Consider the following 26,392-nt stretch of genomic DNA (forward strand, 5'->3'; position numbering starts at 1 on the left):
CTGCAGAGCTCTAAAAGTACTAAAAGTTTCAAACTAAAAGACATCTTTTCACAAGTTTTTCCAGTTAGATTCATATCTACATTTAATGAAATCACAATTATAACAATAAAAGTTACTTTTTGTCAAAGTTTGGCAGTTTTTGTACTGAAAAAAAATCAGTTTTTAAAATTTTTTACATTATGATTAGAATCAAACCTGATCAGGATGTTACAAAGAGAAAAGTTGGAGTTTTTAGAGTTTATCATTTATTTCAAACATCTGTTTTTCATATAATTCTACAAATTTAAAGTGTGCCACTTCATTTCTGTCTATGTGTGTTCTGTGTTTCTGATTTTGAGGAAGAATTTTGTCCATTGATCAAATTCATTTGATTCTAACCCATAATATAACATTACTGAAAAACAGATTTTTTTTTTCAGTACAAAAAGTGCCTAAACTTTGACAAAAAGAAACTTTTATTGTTATAATTGTGATTTCATTATATGTAGATATGAGTACAACTGGAAAAACTTGTGAAAAGATGTCTTTCAGTTAGTCAAAAAGCAAATAGCAAATAGTGGTGCTCTGCAGCCATCTACTGGTTAAAGTGATAATTTGTTACTTTTAAAACAGCATTTTCCAAAAGATGGGCAAAAATCTTACACTAAACCATGTCAAATTATCCATGTTATCCCCATGAATGAAAGTCAGAAATGTGGGTGAAAAAGACCCTGAACAGCGCACAATGGTTAAGGCAAATGGATTTGTTGTTTGTTGTGTTTTCATATTCAAGAGATTATAAGCTAGATGCAGTTTTTTTGGGTCTGCATCAAATGTTCTTCGACTTTTATACATAATAAATTTGTTTATGAATAAAGATTGATCTGTTGAAAGCAGTTATTTTGAGATAAATGCCAAATGTTATCCTCCTATCCATATTTTACATTGAAGGGGTGCATACAACATATTTGCCCACCGGCAACTATAGTTGCCGCACATTCAAATATGATTTTCAAGAAAGAAAAAAAAAACCTGGGGAAAATAAATGCAGAACATGTTCACATAGGACACTATTAACAGGATTATATGCATGAAACCATTCAGAAAAATTTGGGCACAAATGGGTTAAGATCAAAGTCTCTCAACATTTAAAGTATATCGATATAAATGGTTTTGTCTCTCATGAGAACATACTGTATATATCTAAATTGAAAACATGTACCCAACAAAATGGAAAACCGCTCAGCCCTAATGAGATCTCTTAAATGTCTCAGTTATTCTTCTGAGATACCAAGGGAATTAAAAGGAGAGCAAATTGAGATTTATGTCTTCAGCTTCACGGATGTTTCACAGATGAAGTTGGACAACATTTGAGATAAAGCTGAGAGGTACAAGAAACATAACTGAGAATTCAAATATTTTGAATATGATTATGATGTGAATAAGATTTACTTCTGTGTGTGCATATGCATAATAAAAGGCGTTGTGTATGGTGTGTGTGTGTGTGTGTGTGTGTGTGTGTGTCAAGTCAAGTCTGTGGTGATAGTACATACTGTGGCTTGCTGACAGTGATTGGCGTCACTGTCAAAGAGATGAAACAGAATAAAACATGACTGCTGCTCACTCTCTATAACACACACACACACACACACACACACACACACACACACACACACACACACACACACACACACACACAGAGGTGCGTTTGATCCTCCTCCTTGATACAAACTTTATAGCACACCATAACGGAAAGCAGCTATCACAAACCTTTGGAGCTGGGCATGGTGTGTGTGTTTTTCAAACAGACAGACAGACAGACAGATAGACAGACAAAGTAAAAGACAAGGGGAACAGGGAGCAGGTTACACACGTAACCTGAGAGATTCCCTTTCGAGGGAATGAGACACTGCGTCATGGTTTTTACGCTATGGAAAGTTAATATCAGCCACACCTCCATACTGACCAAATGCCTGGCCACTGAAGCTGTGAATTTAAGCAAGCACAGACTCAGTGAGCAACTAATATTAACCCAAGGAACCTAAACCTGAGGTCAAAAACTACGCGCACAGAAAGGCCCAGCCATTACGCACTAAATTCACTGAAAAAGATAAAGCTCTAACAATCATAGTGGTCTAATGACCTTAGTTAAAAACCAGACCCCAAGACAGAACCCCCTTTGGGGGCCGAACACACAAATCCTTGACCGAGTGTAGCAGAACCAAGCTTCATGACTCAAAGAAAATCTTCTCAGAGTGAGAGATAACAGGTTCTTAGATCTTCTAATATCAAGGTCTTGGGAATCTTGGAAAATGGGCCATCTTTAGTTTGCCATATGACTTTCACTCATCAGCCTACCCAGCCAGAATTAGTGAAAAAACATTGGTAACACTATGAAGACCATGCTTATAATGAATTATAACTCAATTTATACTTAGTTATAAGTATTACTATTTTATAAATATATTTATAAAGACTTATTAAGACCTCTACTGCATTATAAGAACAGTTATAGTTACATTTATATTCTTTTTTATAATTACTTATGTCATGCATTTGGTTTTTTAATGCGCATGCTCATAATCCATTATACACTGTAAAAACTAAAGGAGCCTCAAATATCCTGTTGGATACTCAAGGAACTTCAAAATGTAATTTAGGTGCCTCTAAGATCTTTCTCCTATAGTAGGGTTACTGGAGGAGCATTGACAATCTTTGAGATTCTTGCTGGAACTTATGGGATCCTTTAAGCACTTTGTATTTAGTTCAGAGGTTCTGGAGTCACCTTTTCATTACCATGAGACCTCGAAGTGCTTTGGGGGAAAATAGAGGAACCTGAATGCGATAAAAGGGTTATTGGAAGATCGTTTAACATTTAAGTGGTTCCTGGAAGATCTCTTATGTTAAAGCCAGCATCTGGAGGAACCCAATGGTTCAGTGAGGCCAGAATAAGATTATTATTATCCTATTATTATTATTATTATTATTATTATAGGCTACTTAAATTTGATTCAGTATACATACCCAGGTGAAAAAGACGTAATATTAAATGTATTAAAAATGTACTTGAGTGTGTTTTTAGTAGACCTACTACAATACAAATATACTTTAATGCATTTTAATACATTTAACAGTAGCCTACGTCTTTTTCACTTGGGTTACATATATTTAGTATAGGCCTAGGCTATTTTATTAAGTAATTTAAGCCTTAAAAAACAACACTAAATAATAATAATATTATGAAGAAGAAGAACCAGAAGGAGAAAAGTTGTATTCTGTCACGAAACTGCTGCTATTCCTCTGCTGTCGTCACTTCAGTGATGCTCGCGCTGCTCGCGCGCAACAACAATAGTATCCACTGACGTCATCGGGTTTGAAAGTAACGGCTCCAGTCCTCTCATCAAAGCTTCCGCCGTTTGTTCGGCTCTCCGTTACAAGGTTTGTAAACTCGCAAATAAATATAAATACAGAGTCTACTCACTATATATTCAAACACACATATACTGTATATAAATTCAATTTATTATACATTACTACTTTTTTACAGTGTTTACCACTCGTTTATTGCACAGTATCTGGTATGAAGGTTTTAGCCGCGATGCTAACTAACGTTACGTTGATCTAATGTAATGAACAAATGGAAATTATTGACTTATTGTCTTAGATTGATTTAGTCATTCAATTCAACATATTCTGTACAACTGTGTCTTCAAATTGCTGATATAGCCTAACTAATTTAGCTGATTCCTGCTGTCATTGGCGTTTGTTATGAATAACAAAAGCAGGTTAATATAGTTTGGTCTGTTTTTGTTTAGCCTAACTTTACTTACTAACGTTACATGTGCCCCCATTCTCTCAAATACGTTACAATTTTAAAGCCATTTACTGGTCAATAAATATTATGTTGTGAATAATCAGCTTTTTTTCTTTTGTATCCCCAGAACAACCATTACATTTTCTAAAATAATCTGAACATTTCAGTGGCAACATTGAATTACAGTAAGTTACCTGCACCACATGCAAGTACTTTATTACTATGAACTTTCTCTGTGTGCAATTGTATTGTTTGACTGTGTACTAGTGTTTTTTTAATCAGTTATTCTCTGAATCTCATTCATGCTCTCAAATCTCATTCATGTTACTCAGAAAAATAATATTAGGTTTGGGTCACAAATAATGCTATGCATTTTTTTCTTATATCTTTATCATTTGCATTTGAATATAAGACATTTTAATTCTGAATTATAACTTCAAGTTTAGTCTTTTTCGACAAAAAAAAAAAAAAAAAAAAAAAGGATAAAGCTATTATGGCTTCAGAAGACTTACAACACAACCCATAACACATGAGTTGTGAACTCATTGATTATTTTTAGGATCTTTTCTGGGACATTTTTGGAGCTTAACCATTTTTACATAAATTGTTGCATTGAATTGAACTAGACAAGTGTACATAAGAATGGTTTCCTGAATGATTTACACAAATTTTTTCTGCTTGTTTCATGCAGTGATCGGTAAGCGATCGGTGACTGGGGTTCCATTATGCCTGAGATCTGCTTTTGGGTTCCACAGACAGAAAGTCAAACAGGTTTGGAACGTCAAAAGGCTGAGGAAATTATTTAAATTTCACAACTATCACTCTAATAACCTTACTAACAGTAAATTTTGTACTTTACAGGGATCTCGGTAAGCTGAAATACAAGTTTGAACAAGAATAAAAATCCTCCTGTAGACCTGAAAATCACTGAAGTGCCTGGACCATCCACCAGAACAGAGGAAAAACACACGGAAATCGAAGCTGCGGCACCTCTTCACTTTTCTAACTCTTTAAGTACCTCACACCAACTTGGTCCCATAGTGACGTTTTTGACCACAAACGAAATTGCTGACTATGTAAATTCTTATTGAAGTGACTGGAATTCACCAGTGACCATTCACAGAACAACAGATAATTTTACTGCACCTTAACTCTGTTATAATGGAAAATGTTTTCTGCTTGTTGTGACATAAGGAATACTGTTTCCGGGTCGAAGCCTCTACTTCTACTTCCTCTATCTTGTTTCATGAGAATACTCAACAACCATTTATGAACACTGTTGATTCAAGTCACACATTTAAGCTTTTCAAAAGCCATAGTGTACATTACAGTCTCCAGTCTCACGGCATCCCAGACTTCAACATTTTATGATTCAAAATAGCTGAATAACTAACCATCAGAGATTTCGGTATAGAGATAAAGGTTAGGATCATAATTTTCAGGAATATTACAGCACAATGAGTGTATATTAGCACTGTTTGTTTTTGCCATCTGATAGAGCTTTTGTACTTGGAAACAGTGATGTCAGACTTACCATCGGACTGAAACACAAGTGTTTTAAAGTTAAGTAAAGATGGACATTTTTAATTAATCAAAATGTAATTTTTTTACATTGATTTATTTCGTGGAACATATGCGTTTCCATGCATTTTGTTGAGATGTCTTTTCTTGTATAGCCTATTGTATAAACATGGTTGATTATTCATGTTGCTTATGTATTATACTATTTTTTGTGTATTCATTGATATTAATCTATAGTTAGCTTTTTTCCCATGTGCATGGAAGTGTATGTATAAAAATGAATATCAAATATGTAATAAACAATTCTTATTTTGTATTTGGTTCAATTTGTTTATTATAATAGAAGTCAAAGGTAACCATAGTAACAACATGAAATTAAATATAAAAAAAAAAATGAAATTTGGTTCCTGGAGGCACCCAAAGTGGTTCCACACAGTGCCTAATATAAGAGTTCCTCAGGAAACCTGTGTGGTTCCTCAGAGAACCACCCCTTTTTAAAGGGTGCCTAGAGGATCTACAGATGGTTCCGCCGGTGTGGCAAAGTGAAGAACCCCAAAAGGTTCCTCCAGGCACCTTTTATTTTTACAGTGTACATTGATTTATAAGTATTAATTAGTCATATGGTTCCATGAATGTATTTATAAAGATGCAATCAGCATTTCTATAATGTTATTATATTATAGTTCCAATGACTTTTTAGTAATTCAGATTTATTTGTCAAATAAGTTAATTATTAATAGCTGTGTTGTGTTCTTATAAATATTTATTGGGAGTGATAATACAGTTACTAACCTAATAAATGCATCATAGATGGCTTTAAGTAAAGTGAAAACATAGGATGCAATTTTCCTAAAGCACATGTTAAAGGGGTGGTATAATGCCCTTTTCATAAGATGTAAAATAAGTCTTTGATGTCCCCAGAGTGTGTATGTGAAGTTTTAGCTCAAAATACCCCACAGATATTTTTATATAGCAAGTTAAAATGATCACTTTTTAAGGGTAAGCAAAAACGAACCGTTTTTGTGTCTGTCCCTTTAAATGTAAATAAGCTGCTGCTCACAGCACAGAGGGCGGAGCTAGAACAGCTTGTGTTCTTCCTCACACAGACATGCACTGTAAATTTCAAAAACGTTTAGCCTTTTATGTTCAAACCGGAGTCAGACAAAGATAGAGAGACTCAAGAAGAAGTGACAACATGTAGACAATAGAGTGAGGAAAATAAGTATTTGAACACCCTGCTATTTTGCAAGTTCTCCCACTTGGAAATCATGGAGGGGTCTGAAATTGTCATCGTAGGTGCATGTCCAATGTGAGAGACATAATCTACGATGACATTAACCCAGAAGGATCTAAACCTGGGGTTAACATCATGCCTAAGCATTGGATTTTAGAAGTGCGCAGAAAGGTCTAACACAGATTCACAGATAGAAAAAGAGCTCTACCAATCTGAGTTGCCCAAAAAGGCCAGAACCCATGAAGTTGTTCACCTACAGGGACAATCCAGAAATATATTGAGCTGAGAATGGCAGAGCCAAGCCCTATGCTATAAGAAGAATCTCAAAAATAGATATCTGCTGCAAGCCATCACGGGTCTTGAAGAAAGAGGGGTCTCGGCCCTCCACTTGCATTGCTAAGAAAGCTGTGAGAGGGAAACAGACTAAAGCTCTGTTCACACTGTTTCCCTCTGAAGGGTTACAAATTTAAGAATCTATTTCAAATATGCTTCTGTACATAACATCATGGTAAAGAATCTTTTAAGGTTAAGATCTCAGCAAAGTTGCAATTTCTGTTCTCTCCTTATTGTCAGACTGATGGGATTAGCACACGAATGATTCACTGAGAATCTCACCTTTTGTTCTGCAAATGGCTTTCGGACCCAAATGGCTCTTGGAGCCTTATGCTGATTGAATTAGGATGGGCCAGACCCTCAGTCTAGGGTGTTACCTTAACCTGTATACTTAATTTGCATGCTTTGTTCAGAATCTCCACCTCTATGTAATCCCTCCCCCTTGGAATGTATATAACTACAATGCATACTGTATTAGAGTTAGATCATGTTGGAAGTACTACAGCAACGTACAGCGGAGTTCTCAATAAAGAATAACTTCTGTTGAACTTCCTGGTCTTGCGTCGATGAAAGAAAACTTTACAACACCTCTCACTGCTAAGAAAGCTGTGAGAGGGAAACAGACTAATGTTGACTAATGACTCTGTTCACACTGTCAGCGACATTGTCTCTGTATGTCGCTTCTGCACTATGGAGATGCTTGTGGCCATTCCTAGTGCCTTCGCTCAAATGTTATTGGTACTTCTTTTGCCCTGTCTTTCCTGCACTCAAGATGGTGACGTGCGAGTTCCACTGATAGTCTTCACTCCATGGTTGTCGCAAGGTTGACCAAATTCGCAAGATTGATTTCGCTTGACACACCTACATTCTTTCGCCAACTTTCTCTGTCACTTGTGTCGCCAGAAGTTGCCATCTCTCCGTTAAAAATGAATGGGATCATGTCGCTTTGCCGTTGCACGCCACAGCACACATTAAAGCTGAACAATCTAATGACCTAAGCCAATGTTTAAGGTAAAAAGCTCTTAAAAAGCGCATCCACCCTGTCCATCACTTGCAGGAACTTACAGTTTATTAAAATCTTCTGCCAGCAGCCGCTATCATAATAAAATATTCTTATTCTTATAAATATTCTGTCATGACGCAATCCCCACACATTACCATATTATTGTGAATATCACACATCTCCCTTTAAAATATAAATAAAAATAAACACAGGAACATATATATGTATATTTCTCTATTCTTGCTAAATTACAACAACCCCTTAAGCCTGTATGGTAAGTTTCAAGTACAGTTTCTTTCTCTTGCATTTTATGACCGTAAATATACAGACAACAGTTTCAAACCTCTAATAGAACAGGATTTCCCAATACAGTTTTTTGTAAAGCAAATATGTTATGTTTTTCAGCATGAAAAAATCTGCTCCTTGTTTTTGCCATGGCCGTTCTTGAAGCTCAGTGGTTACCAATGGTTACTGGAAGCTCAGTAGTTACCGTTATATGAGTGGCTCCTTTGGATTCACACATTGCACAGATTTTACATCCATGTACTACATCATTCAGCTCGTGACAGAGTCAGGCACCATACTGATTGTCATGCATAATCTCAACACTTTACTATTCCCTGCCTGGAATCTTTCAGAAGTAGTCCCTCCTGAATTGAGAGGAAAGCTCATTGTGGTATGAATTTTCCCAACTGATTCACCATCCTCATTAAACTTTTTACCTTACTAACATTTGAGAGTGGCTGCATTCTCCTTATGGCCTCAGTTATCGCAGGGTCAGGTCTGATTCCATCAGCTGTGATGATATGTCCCAAAAAGTGTGTCTTACTTTTCAACAGATCACACTTATCCATGTTAAGTGTGATGTCAGCATTCTGAATCTTTTGCAAAACCATGCGCAAACGTGCATCGTGTTATTTCTGAGTTTCTCCCAAAACAAGCACATCATCTTGGTGACCCCCTCCAGACCTTCCTTAATTTCCGACACCATCCTGCTTTGGAAATGTTCAGGAGCTGAAGTGATGTTAAAAAGTTAAAGAAGAATCTACCGAAGGGTGTTATGAATGTTGTGAGTTTGCATCAAGCTTACTAAAAATATTGGCTGCTGCCAACATACCATATATATTTCTCTCTACAAACTGCTTCATTCAACTTTGTTATCTTCATTCAACACAAAGCTGAACAGTCCCATCTTTCTTTGGTACCACCACCATAGCAGACCACCAGTCAGTTGGCTCTTCTACTCTGCTTATGACACCAATTTTTTCCATATGCTGCAGTTCTTCCTTAACTTTGCACCTAAGTGCCAAAGGAATGTGCCTCGGAGTCTTAGGTGAAAGGTACTGCATTTGGTTGGAGCTTGATGGCATATGACTGTTCGATGACCCCCAAACCACAGCACAATTTTGGGTATGTTTTCTTTAGCATTGTTATGTCTATACTGTCCAATCTTGTGACTAGATCTAGGTAAGTTATTGGCAGCCTGTCCAATAATGCCATTTGCAGGTTTTTAATAACATACACATCCTGTATTGCTTCTGCTCTCCTCTCCTTTTGCAGCACTAACCTGCTCATGCCTATTACATCCAGTGGTTGTCCACCTGGTCCTATGAGTGGCCTGGTCACAGGTTTGACAGTATGTGTTTAGTATGTGAGAAAATGTTCTCGAATGTGCGCTCCGAGATTGCAGTCACATCAGCCCAAGTGTCAATCCTGAATTTCACTTTTGTGCCTACCACTGCAATTTTAGATATCCTCTTTGGGATATCCTCACTGATCCATGGAATATGGTGCTTTCCTTATTTATTTTATAAATGAAGGTGACTTGACTTGACTTGACTTCCTCTGTCACCTCATGAACTGACTTAACTGAAATGCACACACGCTGAAAATGTCCTTTTTTCCCACACCTTCGACAATCTACATCCTTCGCAGGGCATTGGTATTTTGCATGGGAGGGAGATTTACCACATTTTGGACATGAACTGCTTCCAGCCTTTGTTTTGTTTGCTTCAATCATTGCACAATATCATCCGCCTCGTCACCCATGCAATAGACGAGTGTATTCACCTGATTTCCCTCCGTAGACGAAAACAGATTACTTGCTTGAAGAAATCATTAAAATCGTCGGATCCATCTGGGCCATTCCTGCGGCTTAGAGAAATCAAAGGGCTCTTGCGGCTGAATGTTGAATGTTGCACTCTGTCCCGATGAGACAACATTTACTGGCTCCTGTCTGCGTATGTCCTCATCCTGTGCCTCCTCCATAGCTAACACTTTTCCTTCGGTTACCACGAGGTTAGCATGAAGCACGGAAACGTTTGCACTCTACGCTAATCTGATAAGACTAAGCTACACTCTGTTCAAGTCAATGATTGTAAAAGTGCACTTCTGACACATCGTATTTTTTTACAAGAAAATCATGCTTGAGTCTAGGGCTGGGCAATAAAACGGTTTCGGTATTCATCGACGGTACACCATTGTCGGTAACGATATAAAAATTTTTCGAAATAGCGCTCGATATTTTCATTAAAATGCACGCACATCACCCATAGATCTTCACATATCAGTTCATATCATATCAGATGCCGATATTGATCAAGCGACTTACTACACAGCGCTAAAGGCGGGCATACACTGTGCGATTTTCGTCCGATTTTGAGCCGTGACTCGTGCAACTCTTTTTCGGGTCGGGCCGATTTTCAGCTTTGTCGTGCAGTAATCGTGCAGTGTACAGGGGTAAACGAGAGGCAAATAACCTCTCCCGACCGGCAATCGGATGGTCGGATGAATTTCTGGCATGTCAGAAATGTTGGTCGCTCCTCGTGACTATATCGCACAGTTGAAGTAAAGCTACGAACCGATTGCCCTAAACTCAGTGTTTTTTCCCTCACTGCGCCTGTGCGAAAACAGAAGTTGAACCATTTCATCTGCAGCAAAAAAAAAAAAAAAAAAAAAAAACGAAAAGAGGGAGATCTTTAAGTTCTGTATAGTCCAAAGTAGCTTCAAATTACTGTTGCTTACTTCCAGTTCGTGTTGCAAAATGGATTAACCATTACCCACGTCTTCCAAGCCACCTGCGATGTATCTACCGCTCTTTTAATAATTTGTTAAACAATGTTTTTGAAATAAAGCTGTTTTTCATTTTCATTGATGACTAATTATTGCAGTGTTCGGACATATTATAGACTGTTAATAATTAATATGCCTATAATTCATTGTAATCGACCTAAATGTTTTAGACAATTTTCAATAAGGAGGAAGCTTCTATGTAAGCTAATATTTTATTGTCCTCACAGCGCATTGGTTGTGCGGTGATGCGCTATGAAATTATTGCATGGCAAATTAATTATAATAGCCTATCAGTTTAATAATAAAAGTAGCCTAGGCCTTCCCTAATAATACTACTAATAATACAAAAATACTAATAATAATTTAATAGCCTACATAAATTAGAAATGCTAAATCATTTTGATATTGATAGCTGATGCTTGTTTTGACAATCTTGTCATGATATCGTCTATTGGCGCTACCCGGCACAGGGGTTTATCGCACATATTTCACACGTAGGCTATAGTGTGAGCAGTGAAGTCGCAGCTCGATGATCGGACCGTATAGTGTGAGCACATAAATCCTGAGCTTTGGCTTTACATCGCATGCGATCTACTCGTTCAGTGTGAGTAGGTAACCTTGCTGAATTCACACAGCCATCGCACAGTGTATGCCCGCCTTAAAGAAAGCATTTGAATTCGCCACAGATGTAATAACGCTGCGAGATCTAGTGAGAAACATTCAAATTTCTCCGTTATTAATGGATCAAACAGTGCTGACGTGGAAACCAGGAGAAACATTGTGGTTCTCAATGCTCGAGTTCATGTGTAGAGCCCCTGGTGATACTTCGAGCAAAGTTTCATGTTGTGTCGAGCCTTCTTAGTGTTTAAAAAAATAGTGATTTTTGATGCTATCATAGAAGTGCCCCAAGCACTCCCATTCAAAAGGCAATTTGACCGGAAACGAAAATACGGTCAAACTTAAAAGTGGCGTTTCCATTCTAATTATGCTTTTAAACGAAAGTTTGCCTCGGGTAGATTAACAAAAATACCCTAGAAAAAAGACAATATTCTAAAGATGGCAGCGCGCTTGTTTCTCTGGCGCATAAGGTCTTATCAGTAGAAAAGGATTCCATAGCATCAACTCTAATTTGTGATAATTTTGCACAATGCAAATCCATTTTTCAAAATTAATTAAAATATTAAAATAAATGTTTCAGTGTCTTAATAAAATGATTTTTATTATAATTACATGTCAAAATTCATGTCTGGCGAGTGTTTTATAATGGACTCGCGGATGAAGGAGTTTGGAGGAGTTTGCGTGGGTCAGTGCAGAGCCATAGAGAGAAAGAGTTGCGACACTCCCATAGACCTCCATTGTAAAAAATGGCGACGCTTTTAACCGCCTACTTCCGGGATTTGAAGATCGGATTAGTTCCAAACACTGTCATTTGGGCGTTGGACACCATTCACTTACATTGCTGCGCGTCGAGTTATTCCAGAGGTAAGTTGCTGAAATATCGACCTCTTTTGAATTGTCAACTGTCTATATTGTATCAGAGGCCCTTTGCGATGCTTATACTGGTCTCCATTTGTACATGCACAGCGTAATTATTTATATTTTATGTTGGTTGTTTCAACCAATTTTCAAGCACTGCCTGCTAGCTAGTTAGCTATAGCGCGACTTCGTAAGCTGTGACAGTAAGAGTTCGGTAATGAATCGCTGCCACCTTTATAGCAACTTTTATTTAATTTATTTTTTTGGGATATACTAACTTTTCATTATGTTTTGTTGTCTTAAGTGAAGCGGCTTGTGAGAACAATGCTGGACCTCTAGGATTGTTATGGCCATCACCAGTCCTGTCTGTTTCATGGATCACCTGCCCCTGGTTTTTGTTTTTCTTGTTCACACACACTCACACAAGCACACATTTTTGTTGTCTGTCATTGTTTAATAAAAAAAATATTTTATTTGAAAACCTTCATTTGTATCAGCCATGCTTAATTGATGTCTCAGTAGCTGTAACAGAAGTTACAAGTGTTTTGTTAGTTAATTGCTTAAGTTACTTGGATTGAGTTACAGCTACCTTACTCTTAGCCAGGGGCGTTTCTAGGTTTTAAAAACATCAGGGGCTTAGCCCGAAACATCAGGGGCTGGGGTGGGTAATAAGATTACATGATTCGATACAGAGAATAATGTATATTTTAGGCCTATATGCAGGGGGCAGACTGGTTAAAAAATTCAGTCCTGGCACTGTTGCCACACCAGCCCATATTACCACACAGTAGTGATGTATGTCTCGAGACCGGTCTTGGTCTCGAGACCACTTTTACGTCTTGGTCTTGTCACGGCCTTGACGGTCTTTGGTCTTGGTCTTGTCTTGGTCTCGGACCTCTCGGTCTTGTCTAGGTCTCGCTGTCTCAGACCAACATAGTGGTCGGGGGATTTAGCAATACAATACTACAATATCCACGACGACACAACGTTCGATAATGCAACATTATTATCCGCAATGGAACGGATTGAAGCGCGCGTCCGAGTGCTGACAGTGCGGCGTGTGCTCGAGCCACACGAGAAAACACTGTATCCGCGCCACTGATCGCAGCAGCCACGAGCACTTTGATCACTTGGTTTAAAAAACACATATCAGTAACATGATGGGTTTTAACTTCATTCAGGAGTCATTCATTTTGGGTAACTGCACAACTACACAACTGACAGATGACTTTGAGCGCACCGCCAACGGTGTGTGTGTGTGTGTGTGTGTTGTGTGTGTGTGTAACCATAGCGACAAAACGACCAACTTTCGGATCCCGCACTTAAGCCTATAATTTCGTTTTTAAAAATGTAATTAAGTATTTAAAAGTTGCAGAATGGGTTAATTTGGAGTCTGAGACTCCGAAATCGGCAGAGATAGGCAGGCATTTGCTTAGATGAATTTGTGTCTTTGATATCTGTGTGTGTGTGTGTGTGTGTGTTGTGTTGTTGGTGTTAGACTAAATAAATGGTCTTTTAAATATCATCTGCATATCTCCGTTGTGTTGACTAAACATTAGGCCTAATCCAAGTTTATAATTGTGTATCTTTAATTTGATGTTATACATTTTCATCTACACATTAATTATAATTTCAATTGGTTACATATTTCTCATTCTTTAGACAGTTGTTGGAGGAGCAAGATGGTGTTGGAGGTGTTTGATGTTTTGTCAGATGAACCAGTCAGTACCAGTCATGTCAGTCCTCAACAGTACACAAAAGTTAAGGGAGTCTCAATCCTCTAATAGTGCAGTAACAGCCGTCATGCAATTGCTACACATAGTTGATCTCACCCAGTCTACAAAAACACTTACAGTGAGCTCACAGTCACACACATGACATGGTCTGTCTCTGTATTGTTCTGCCTGTGTAGTTGAAGTAATACCATCTAATATGCATTGAATGTAAACTGCGGCTGAACCCTATGCTGCTGTTCTTGAATTCATACAAGTTATTGCTTAGCTTCAACACTAGTCTGTTTTTTTCCCCTCCGGTCTCGACTTGGTCTCGGTCTTGGTCTCGACTTGGTCTTGGTCTTGACTTGGTCTGTCTTGGTCTTGGTCTTGGTCTTGTCTTGGTCTCGATACCCTCTGGTCTTGGTAGTGTCTTGGTCTCGGTTTAGGCGGTCTTGACTACAAGTCTACCACACAGACACACACATTAAAATGTGAGGTAGTTAGGGGGGTTCGGGGGCATGCTCTCCCAAGAAATTTTTTATTTCTCGGACCTACATATGTGCATTTTAAGGTGTTTGAAGGCCAACATTTTTTGATAACAATAGCTTTAAAAGCATGTCAGTGGGCAGTAGCATAAATTATTTGTCAAGCAGATAACAGATTCTTAAACATGAGAATGAGGATAAATGTTGAAATAAATGATCCACACTAGAAAATGGAAATGCAAAATGTTTTTGCTTATTGTTGACAATACACAATCACATATTCCAAACAGGAATGGCCTTAAATGAGAAATCTTTCAAGGATTATTTTGCATAGATGTAAACTTTTTAGCATTAAAGATGGGTTTCAGCAACTTGTTTCTTTCTTGAGTTAATCAATGTTTTTGGCACTATTAAATCAGTTCAATTAAATTTCAATTGTTCACTCATAAAGAAAGTCACTTGTCACCACCTACTGGCATAATGATGCAAGTTGCGCAAACACAAGCGGAGTGATACAAACTGAAAAGGCTGATGCCAATATTTAAGCTCATTATACAAAGGAAATAATACAGATCTAGACAAATTGGGTTGCTTATAGTTAAAAGAATGTCATGAACGATCATTTAGGCTAGATGTAGGCCTATTTTTCACATTTTTGGTCACAAAATATTTAGTCAGTTTTGATGACTTTGCAATATTGATAAAATGTTAGAATATTAATAATGAAAAATGAGTAGGGCACAAAATGTGTAACATTTATGTGGCCTACAAAGGAATACAAAAGCCCTGACATAGTTTTGACGCAGCTTTAATCTCCCTTTTGGTTATTTCAATACTTAATTGACGACAGAACACGACGTTAGGCTACATGCTAGTAGTTTATTTTGCGTGATACAGGGCGCACGCATTTGCGCGTGATTGAAGAGTGCGCGCCGCGAGCAAACGGCTGACACGACAGTAAGTTAGTTTTTCTGAGTTTTACTGACATATAGCCTGACTACATCTGGTCTGACAGAAGACTGTGCGGCGGTGTTGACTGCGTTATTTTATTTATTTATTTTTAATTGCTGTGAGATTGTTTGCTGTTGCGCTCAAATCCTGGAGATGAACTTGGATAGGCTTAAATCGCTCACGTGGTGCGTCTCTGTGTGAGAGACAGATTTCAACAATCACCAGTCAGAGACAGCAGCAAAGCCATAGCACAATGAAATTAGGCAACATATGATTTCGGGGGTTTACTATTGTCCGGTTTCATATTTGTCAATCAACTTTTCAAAATACATTCGGGGCTACACTCAAAACATTCGGGGCTGAAGCCCCGGCAAAATCGGCTGACGCCGCCTCTGCTCTTAGCCTAACGTTACTCTGTACACTAACCCGGAGCCATAGAGAAAAATCTTCACTCTGCACTTACCTATAGACCCAAACATAAAAGCGTAAATTCGTTTTTAATCTGTTATAGTTTTGATAATGTGTATGGCTTAATCTTAAAATTATATTCTTAGTCTTAACATGATCATTGTTTCACGTTGTGGTCCGGGGGGTGGCCACTTTCATCAGAAGAAGTGAGCTAGCTTCTAAGCGATTTCTGAACGGACCGCCACGGCAGACCTCTTTGCGTGATCACGAAGGTAGGCTAATGGCTGAATCGGAATTTATAAGCAAAATCACAGGAATCAATAGCCTAATACAGCCCAGTTGTGCTAAAATAAATATCATGAGACGCCCATCATCAGATGAATGATATGAAAAAGTTAAGTTAGAGCCGCTAAAGCCAGTGCTACTACCCATGCGAACATGAACACTAAGCTTTTCCCTCCAAAAATATAGCCTAAAACTTATCTCCAAATGCAAAACTGACATTAACAAAATGCAATAATGCAATAACAGCTGACAAAGTACTTGGGTGTGTGTTTTATTTTATATTTACCATTCAATAATGCAATCGCTGCTGTCTGTCCCATAGAAGAACATGACAGCCAGCGTATGTTTTGGAACTATTGGGGCTTGCATGAACCATGTGACAGCCATAGCGGCGACATCAAAGAGTGTCGCAACTCTTTCTCTCTATGGCTCTGGGTCAGTGGTGTTTATGTACATATTGGCATCAGACGCTTCAAGCACAGACATGAACATTCACTCTGACAGAGGAACTGTTCTCTGATGATGTCGACCTGCTTTCAAATCACTGAGTTTCGACACATTTAGAATATTTTTATTTTTAACTTTTATTTTGGTGTGTTTAGTAGCCTAATTCTGAATGAATTCCATATATTAGCTATATGCAGTCTATTAAGGTGGCTGGTATAGTGGTCTTTTGGCAACTCCATGTGGTCCTGTTTGTTATGTCGTCTTGACATTATTTGTATATATATAAAAAAGCTCTCAACAAATGTAACATTTATTTTTTCCCTCACAAGTATATTTTTTATAAACTGAAAACTATGTTCTGGAATGTTTTCCATGTTCCATGTGGTTTTTTTTGTGTGAAAGTATATCACACAAAAAATGGCTGTCACTTTTCAGTCTATTTGAGCTTCTCTTAAACTGTTCCTATAATACTTTGAGTAATTCTGACTCTTTGACAAGAAATCGTCATGTATCTGCTTTCAAACGAGTCCAAGATTATGCATGTAGACCAAAGGTCAAAAGCTGTAGCCATTTCGAAGTAACTAAAATCACACTATTCAGACTATTCTGTTTTGGTAACAGGGTTGAAAAATAGCAAAAAATTAAACAGCTTGTATAATATTTAGTTATAAGTAATATTACACATTCAATGTACATATAGTGTTTAATACTTATATTTATAATACAGTAAAGTTGTATTTTGTGTCCTTGTGTATAATTCAAAAGTGTTGCATAATCATGATAGTAAAGCAAACACACATGCACATACCAATATGTCGAGGCAGGCAGCTTTGAGCAGTGTGATCTGATCGGCGATAGTGAGTCCAGTGAAACCAGGAACTCGTTTGGCAAACTCCACGATTTTAATAATGCACTTAGTGGCCAGTTCACTGAACTTATCCCAGAGACCCAGATCCAAGCGCACACGGTGATCCGCACTGGAGTTCTATAGATGACACACACAGGAATAGAGTTAAAACAAAATCTCTTGTCTACACATGCATCATAAAAACAAACAAACAAAAAAACATGTTTCTGGGTTGTGATTGTCAGTGTCATCTTTGGCTCATGGCACACCTAAAAACACTCAAACTGCTGGTAAATGATTTTTTTTTTTTACTCTGTCGGAATGGTACAAAACTTAATTACTTTTGTCCCATTTGCTGTGTGAATGCACAAGAAATTGGGGACATGATGAAAAAAACAAACTTATACAAAAACTTGTCACACTTGTACTGTTCACGGTCAAAAGTGACTTCCATACACTACAGGTTAGAACAAAAATATTTGAAAGATTGATTTGGAGATACCAGTTTTATGAGTTGCTGCTGTTGCATACGTTGCACGGATGCTATGCTAGACAGTGATGCGTGTGTAATGATGTATGACACTTCAATATGACATTAAAATTTATTTATTTAAAAAAATTGACTGCCATAGGAAATTAATGGGATACATGAAAAATATGAAGACACTTAGCATTTTCTTGTGGGTACAATAAACGTACAATCAGCCATAATGCAAAAAAACAAAAAAAAAAACACAGGAATAAAGGAGTGACACTTTACAAAGTCAATTCTATTCCTAAACCCAAACCCTAAACACAACCCTCACAGAAAACGTTCAGAATTTCTACAGTTTCAAAAAAACAAACAACAACAAAAAAAAGATAAAAAAAAAAGTCTGGTATTGCTATCCTTGTGGGCATAGTACTATCACAGATTCAGCCAGCATGCCATCAGCACCAGGTCATTCAGCTCCACCCACTTGTTCCCAATCACCAGAATATTAACTCACCACACCTGTCACATCCACATTAAGCATCATTTAAAAGCACACAGTATACTCAACTGTTTTTTGGTCAAGTCAGTCTCAGCATGAGAATGAACCTACCAGACTATCTACTATGTCTACTTACCCTCCATTGTCTTCCTCAAACCATTGATCCTTCAGACTGCTTATCATCTGTGTGCTATGGAATGCCAAAGCTGACTTTATTATAAATAAATAAATAAATACATAAATAAATATACAAAGAAATGTAAAAAAGCAAAAATACATAAATAAATACATAAATAAATATACAAAGAAATGTAAAAATAAATAAAATAAAGAATAAATATAAAAAAAATAAAAAATAAATGAGTATTTATACTTTTTTATTTCCTTATTTATGTATAATCGTATTTTTTCACACATTTATTTATACATTTATACATTTATTCATTTCCACTTTTATTTATTTCCACATTTATTTATGTATATATGTTTTTATGTCTACATTTATTTATTTTCACATTTATTTATTTCTACATTTATTTATTTCCATTTATTTATTTCTACATTTATTTATTTCTACATTTCTTTGTCCGTATGCTAATGAGGGGGCGTGTTTTACCTCAGACATCAGCAATCGAGCTCAGAGTGGCAGTGCTGAAGCTTTGAGGTCACAGTGACACCTTGTGGTGTGACCAAACGAAACGCAAGAGGTGTGCGGACAATATCACATTTTAAGTCATGTAATATCACCCTAACTGTATAAGACAGTGACTTACCGCCACCTACTGGCTGTTTTAGTTTCATATTTAAACGTACAATTTAATTGATTCCATCATTTCATATTTCTATATCAAATGTTTTATTTTTAACATTAATCTCATAACGACTTTTATGCAATTGTAATTGCAGTGTAAAAGCATTCTCCTCTGTATTAAGATTTTGACTTTTAATGACTTATTGACTTTTGTTAATTTTATTTTACTGATAACAGCCATAGTGCCTTATTATTATAATAACTGAGTAGTTTATCGATTAATATTAAGAACTTGACATATATGATGATGTATACCTATTTAATAAGGTTTGGGGGAAAAAACGCCCCTGGAAATCAATTTATAGGGGGAAATATCACCACGACCATGGGCACGACAGGTGCTGTTTGAATGGGCATGATGATGCTTCTGTGCTCCAATGCATGGCGTGAGATGCGTGGCTCACTAGCTGCGTTTACATGAGCCCCTTTTGTTTGATTTAAGAATAATTCCAAATTGATGACTTGTGATTAATCAGTATCTAAGAGCAGCATCTATGAAATATGGGTTGTGTTTTAAGCATTTGAATTGTCACCTGTTATGCATATGAAATAAGGAAACGCGAATGTAAACTGTGTATTGAGTCGCGTTTCAAACTCATTGATCAATATGTGCGAGTCTCATCGACAATAAACGCAAGCCAAACGCAAGCTCTTATCAGCCCTATCCACCGCATTTACATTGTTATTAATAGTGGTGGATACTTTCATGCGCTTCCACGTCCAAGTGTCTGCTATCAGACCCGTTGAAGTGCAGTTTCTGTTCATGTGTGCTATGTGTGTTAACCCTATATAGCCTACCCTGGAAGAGGTGTTAGTGAGGCCAGCAGGGGGTGCTCACCCTGTGGTCTGTGTGGGTCCTAACGCCCCAGTGTAGTGACGGGGACACTATACTGTCAAAGAGCACCGTCCTTCGGATGAGACGTTAAACCGAGGTCCTGACTCTCTGTGGTCATTAAAAATCCCATGGCATTTCTCGTAAAGAGTAGGGGTGTAACCCCGGTGTCATGGCCACACACCATTGGCCCTTACCAATCATGGCCTCCTAATAATCCCCTTACATTGAATTGGCTCTATCACTCTCTCTCCTCTCTCCACCTATAGCTGGTGTGTGGTGAGCGCACTGGCGCCGTTGTACTGTGGCTGCCGTCGCATCATCCAAGTGGATGCTGCACACTGGTGGTGGTTGAGGAGAGATCCCCTGACATGATTGTAAAGCGCTTTGGGTGTACAGTAGTACATATGAAAGCGCTATATAAATGCCCGATTCTATTCTATTCTATTCTACCCTACATACAGTTAGGGTGATATTACATGACTTAAAATGTGATATTGTTCGCACACCTCTTGCGTTTCGTTTGGTCACACCACAAGGTGTCACTGTGGCCTCAAAAAGCTTCAGCACTGCCACTCTGAGCTCGATTGCTGATGTCTGAGGTAAAACACGCCCCCCTCATTAGCATACGGACAAAGAAATGTAGAAATAAATAAATGTGGAAATAAATAAATGTGAAAATAAATAAATGTGAAAATAAATAAATGTAGCCATAAAAACATATATACATAAATAAATGTGGAAATAAATAAATGTATAAATAAAAAAATAAATAAATACATGTGTGAAAAAATACGATTATACATAAATAAGGAAATAAAAGTATAAATACTCATTTATTTGTACTTTTTTACATTTCTTTGTATATTTCTTTATGTATTTATGTATTTTTGCTTTTTTACATTTCTTCGTATATTTATTTATGTATTTATTTATTTATAATAAAGTCAGCTTTGGCATTCCATAGGTGTGCTCCATGAACGTTCCTGTAAATGAAAAGACTCTTCAGTTAAGTGTGACTGTCAAATGACCTGCTTATACTCTTCACTTACCTGCTTAATGAACCTAAAGATCTAAACCACTCTGTGAATAAAATCCTGTTCAGTTTATCTCCGTGTCTCATCTCCTGTTTTATGACAGAAGACCGGACAACCAAAGTAAAACACAATGAAAGAAGGAACTGGTTCAAACTCTCCAACAGTAACTATACCACTTCCCATTCTTCTCCGTCATTCACATTAGCAATTAGGTTTTTGGTCCAGCCAGCCAAAATATTTCTGCCCATGATCAGCTCTATAATCTCTGCCAAGGAAGATCATCTGTGGGCAACTATACCATTCAATTCTGCTTCGTCTGAGGATGCCCTGTATGTGCCATTTACAAGACATCTACTGGAAGGCAAGCTCCAACCAATATCAATTCCTTACAGACCATGGTTCACCTGGGAATAGATTTTGTTACCGACCTGACTCCATCCGACAACACCACCTGCATCCTGGTAGCCGCTGACTGCTCTAAAGCTTGTAAACTCATTCCATTCAAAGGCTTACCCACTGCCACTGAACCCTGCTGAAACCTTGTTTCATGTCTTCCGCAACTTCAGCCTACGTGAGGAGTATTGTATTTTTTTTTAAAAAATTTTTAATGAAAAAGCATTTTTTGGCAAATCTCTCTGTATTTAAACATTATTTTCTGTGTATTTGAAAAGGCTGAAATGAAAAAGAGACCCAATCTGTAAAGGCGAGGACATCAGCATTAGTCTTCTGTCAAAGGAGCTGTTTTTAGTCGCTGACTACTTTTTAACTGTAGCAGTATGTATTTGTAAAGGCAAATTTAATAATAATTTAATATAATTGTTCTGTATAAGTCCTGATTTCATTTATCATCCAGCATGTCTAATGTTGATCAAGTGTTTCATTAATTTATCATTTTCTCGGATGTTGAACAATGCCTTTCTGTAGTTCCACGTGTGTGGAAAGCCTTCCAACTTCTCAGTCTCGGTGAGATTGTCTTCTGGTTATCATTCACAGACCAATGGTTAAACTGAATGCAAGATTCAAGAAATAGGACTTTACCTACGGTTATACTGCCACAACCACCAGCACAGCTGGAAACATGGGCAGAGTATGCACAAAACTCCCTCCGTCAAACCACCACAGGACTTATTCATTTCTAGTGCATACTCTGCTACCAGCCGCCCATGTTTCCCTGGTCAGGTGAGCCATCATACAGTAGGTTCCAGCTGTTAACCATTGGTTTCAGGAGAGCAAGAGGGTGTGGGACTCCACTCATGTCCATCTGCAGGGGGCACTCTGGAGGCATAAGAGTCAGGCCAAAGCAAGACGTGCAGCAACTCCCACTTACCATCCCAAACAGAATGTCTGGCTCTCCACCAGGGACATCCGCCTCCAACTGCCCTGTTGCAAGCTGAGTCCCCAATTCATTGGTCCTTTCATCTAATGCCAAATCAATATGACTTACCACCTCAACTTACTTCCTCAGAACAAAATTTCACCAGTTTTCATGTTTCTTTGCTCAAACCTCACCATGTCTCTCTTCTCCCTTCCTCCACAGGACCTGGTGCTGCTGGCGTACCTCCTCCAGTAAGAAGCGGATGAAAACCTAGTCTACACGTCCATTCCATCTTGGACTCCCGGCAACGAGGTTACCGCTTGGAAGTCCTTGTGGAGTGCGAAGAATACAGTCCAGAAGAGAGATCATGACACTGGAAGCTTTAAAGATAAAATAAAACAACCACGTGATGACATTCTGGATCCCACTCTACTGACCGATTTCCATAATGCCCAACTGGAACGTCCAGCACCCTGGGGCAGAGGTCATCCTTGTCACCGTGCTCATCACCAGGTCCTTCAGCTCTACCCACTCATTCCCAATCACCAGAATATTAACTCACCACATCCTCATTAAGCACCATTTAAAAGCACACCCTTTAAAAGCACACTGTAGCTGTGTACCAATGTGAAGGCTGCATCCTCCGAAGGCCGTATTTGAAGGCCGATTGGCCGCGATGAAGGCTGTCCCAATTCAATTCTGCATCCTTCGAAGGCCGTATTCGAAGGACGGTTGCGTCATCGCGCCGCGACGAAGGCTACCCTGATTCAAAAGCGGCACCAAATGCACCCTTCGTTTCCCCGTGAAAGGAAGGATACATAAAAAGATCTTTAGCGGCCTATCCTACACTATCCTTCCCCATAAGTCATTGCACGCCGGTGACGACAGCATTTTTTTTTTTTTTTTTTTTTTTAAAGGCGGCCGAGACTAGAGTTCGGTGGTGGACAGCAAATTCACATTTAAATGTAAGTAGTTATGTTTTCATTTACTCAAATAGCTAGCGAAACCAGAGTTAAAGTTTCTTATAAACTTCATCTTAACTCCTTTGTCACCATTGCATGGCTTCATTTGTCAGGTAGTTTGAGGCAAAACTTGTGCTAATATTAGTTTAACGACCTATTTGTAATATTTCCACTAGTCTATCTCACTTGTGTATTATAAGAAATATCACTCACCCTATAAAGCCCAAAACAATAAGAAAAGCAGTAGATAAGGCAATGGGGTTTCACTTTTATGTGTTTTTGTAGTGCTGTCATGCAAGCTATGTGGTTTTAACCAAATTTGAGTATCCAGAAATATGATTTCTTAAGTATTTTGTATGCATGTCTTGATGTGTCATATTTTGCAGCGTTAACAATGCACTTAAGATTGCACCCCTGTGTTAAGTACCCCTTTCTGCTTTTTAAGAGCAATTCAGGAGAAAATGGGTCTGGGGAAGGTAACTCCCATACAGGCAAAAAAAAAAAAAATGGGACAGCTTAAAATAAATAAATAAATAAATAAATAAATAAATAAATAAAAAGAAAATTATATAAGAAAATAAAAAGTAAAATATATAAGAAAATTAATACACACGTCTTTGCTGAAATGTAGTGCTGTTGTTGTTAACAAGCCAAGGTTTATTTGCTCTGCCCTTAGGATTGCAAATGTCCTGGGACAGGTGAGGGTGTGAGTGGGAAACCCACTACTGAAACTTGGCCCTGGTTTGTCCTCATGGATGAGGTGTTGGGACAGAGGCATTGCACCTGTCGTCATTGCCTCAATCCCTGAGGACACACCAGGGCCGAGTTCAGCAGTGGGTGCCCACGGTGAGGAGGAGCAGCACCAGCACCACCAGCACTAGCACCAGCACGAAGGTGGCGAGACAAAGGATGAGTTTTTGGACTTGATCAGAGAAGACATGCAACTAGAGAGGGAGGCAGAGGCGAGGAGAGCACAGGAGAGTAGGGAGAGGATGGACAGGCTGTTTTCTCTTCTTGAGAGAATGATTGAAAAATATATATTTTTTTTTTCTACATATTCTTGTTTAACTTTTTTTCACTATTTTTTAAAAGGAAAGAAATTCTGTACATTATTTTTATTCAACTTTAAATGTGTAAAAAAAAAGAGAATGAATTGTTCTGGACATTGTTCATTTTTGTAATGACAGTCATAATTTCTACATGAAACAAATTCTTTTATACCTTTTTTTTTTTTTAAATAAAATTGGTAAATGAAAATCATTTGTTCTATAGGCTACATTAAAGTACTTTTTTCAACTATTTACAACATACGTTAAACATAACAAAATCAACATAAACATTTAAATTTACAGTACATAATATAAATGGGAGACCCTGGTGCTGCTGGGCCAGGATGGGCTCCACAATAGAGACCCTGGTAAGGCCTCCTGCTGGTGGGACATCTTCTGGGATGGTCTCCAGAGTGTTTGAGTGCATATTTCCACTATCCACTAAGTTGTCTACCAACAGGTTTGCAGGGCTGATTCAGTCGATGGCTTTCTGAAAAAAGTTGTAACATAAACGACTCTGGGTAAATGCGAATTAGCTCAAAGATATAGGGAATTTTGGAAATATTAATAATCATAACTCATGGTCATAATAATTCAGAAATCGCATGTACATTTACAATTATCGAGATTACCTTGTTCTGTAACTGGTCTGGTCCAGCGAATAAATGTGAGATTATCACAGTTAAGAAGGGGTATCCCTTTACAAACTCCAAGAAAGTTTTATCTTCTGGCCACGAACATCAAACTTTGAGTTTATGAATTAAAAACTACTCAAGGTAGTCTATAATATCGAGCTTGTAGCTTAATTAGATCTTTTAATTTCATTGACTTTATAAGGTGGGTTTTCAAACACAGAGACAGTGAAAAGTATAAATGTATTTTAATAAATGCAAAACTAGAGAGATTATATGAGCTACAAATATAAACGTACGTAAAAATGCAAACAATAAAAACAAACAAACATTTAACCAAACAAGAACATACGTGATCAGAATGAATGAAAGAAAGAAAGGAAGAAAGGAAGAAGGATATAGAGAGAAGGGAAAAGCTAGTAATTATTACATACAGAACCTAATTTCACGAGACACCTGGAATCAGCTTTTAGACAGATATAAATATACTTGCAAATTTGGTCTCTGTTCGAGTGATGCTGAGGCAGGAAGCACTGACGGTGTCCTGTTTCTGCTGCGTCTTCCGGTGTCGCGGGAAGCTTAAAAGGCTCACTGAATGTAACGTTTACCGGAAAATAAGATTGATCTCCCGTGAAGGAAGAGGCAAATATATATAACTTAGTTGCAAAGAACGGCAGCTTCTACATGACGCGAGGGTATGCGTCCCAGAGGAGAAGCCAAGGCAAGGCCTGGTCCAGCTGGTTCCGTTGGGAGGAGAAGCGCTGCGCGTGGAGAAGAGGAGGTCAGAGCAAGAGCAAGAGATGAGAGAGAGCGATAAGTGGAGGTCTCTTCTTTTTAAAAGACATCTGTTTACGCCCTCTTTTTGGGACAACAGCAAATCAGATCTTCTGATCTGAAGCGGGAAAAAGTTTCTTTGTGTGAAGAAGACACGCCTACTTTGACCATATGTCTTATGAGAGAAAGAATTCATATTTCCTCTTAAGATTGTACACACAGAACAATACATCTTACTGTAATCTCCTATGTGTGACTGGTTGAATTAAAACAGGACGGTCAGACAGATACCAATTATGACAGATACCAATTATGACAGGTAAAGATTGGGGAAACATAACGTTACATTCATATGCATAATTACACACAAATAAAGTGTGATTTAACACACAATAAAATTGTCAGTATTTCCGTTATGGCATGTGAAGACACTTGA

The 26,392-nt window shown here is 37.9% G+C and overlaps 1 protein-coding gene across 1 annotated transcript in view; it reads right to left on the reverse strand.

The window, feature by feature from the left end:
* LOC311094227 (retinoic acid receptor beta-like) overlaps nt 1-26,392 on the reverse strand; it is a 263,942-nt gene that overhangs the window by 11,677 nt on the left and 225,873 nt on the right. Inside the window, exon 5 of the mRNA XM_084132015.1 lies at nt 17,532-17,708. Coding sequence (XP_083988141.1) covers nt 17,532-17,708 — 177 coding nt within the window. The remainder of the gene's footprint in view (nt 1-17,531; nt 17,709-26,392) is intronic.

Source organism: Abramis brama, assembly GCF_963993115.1.
Source record: "Abramis brama genome assembly, chromosome: 12".
In the NCBI taxonomy this organism is placed as follows: Eukaryota; Metazoa; Chordata; class Actinopteri; order Cypriniformes; family Leuciscidae; genus Abramis; species Abramis brama.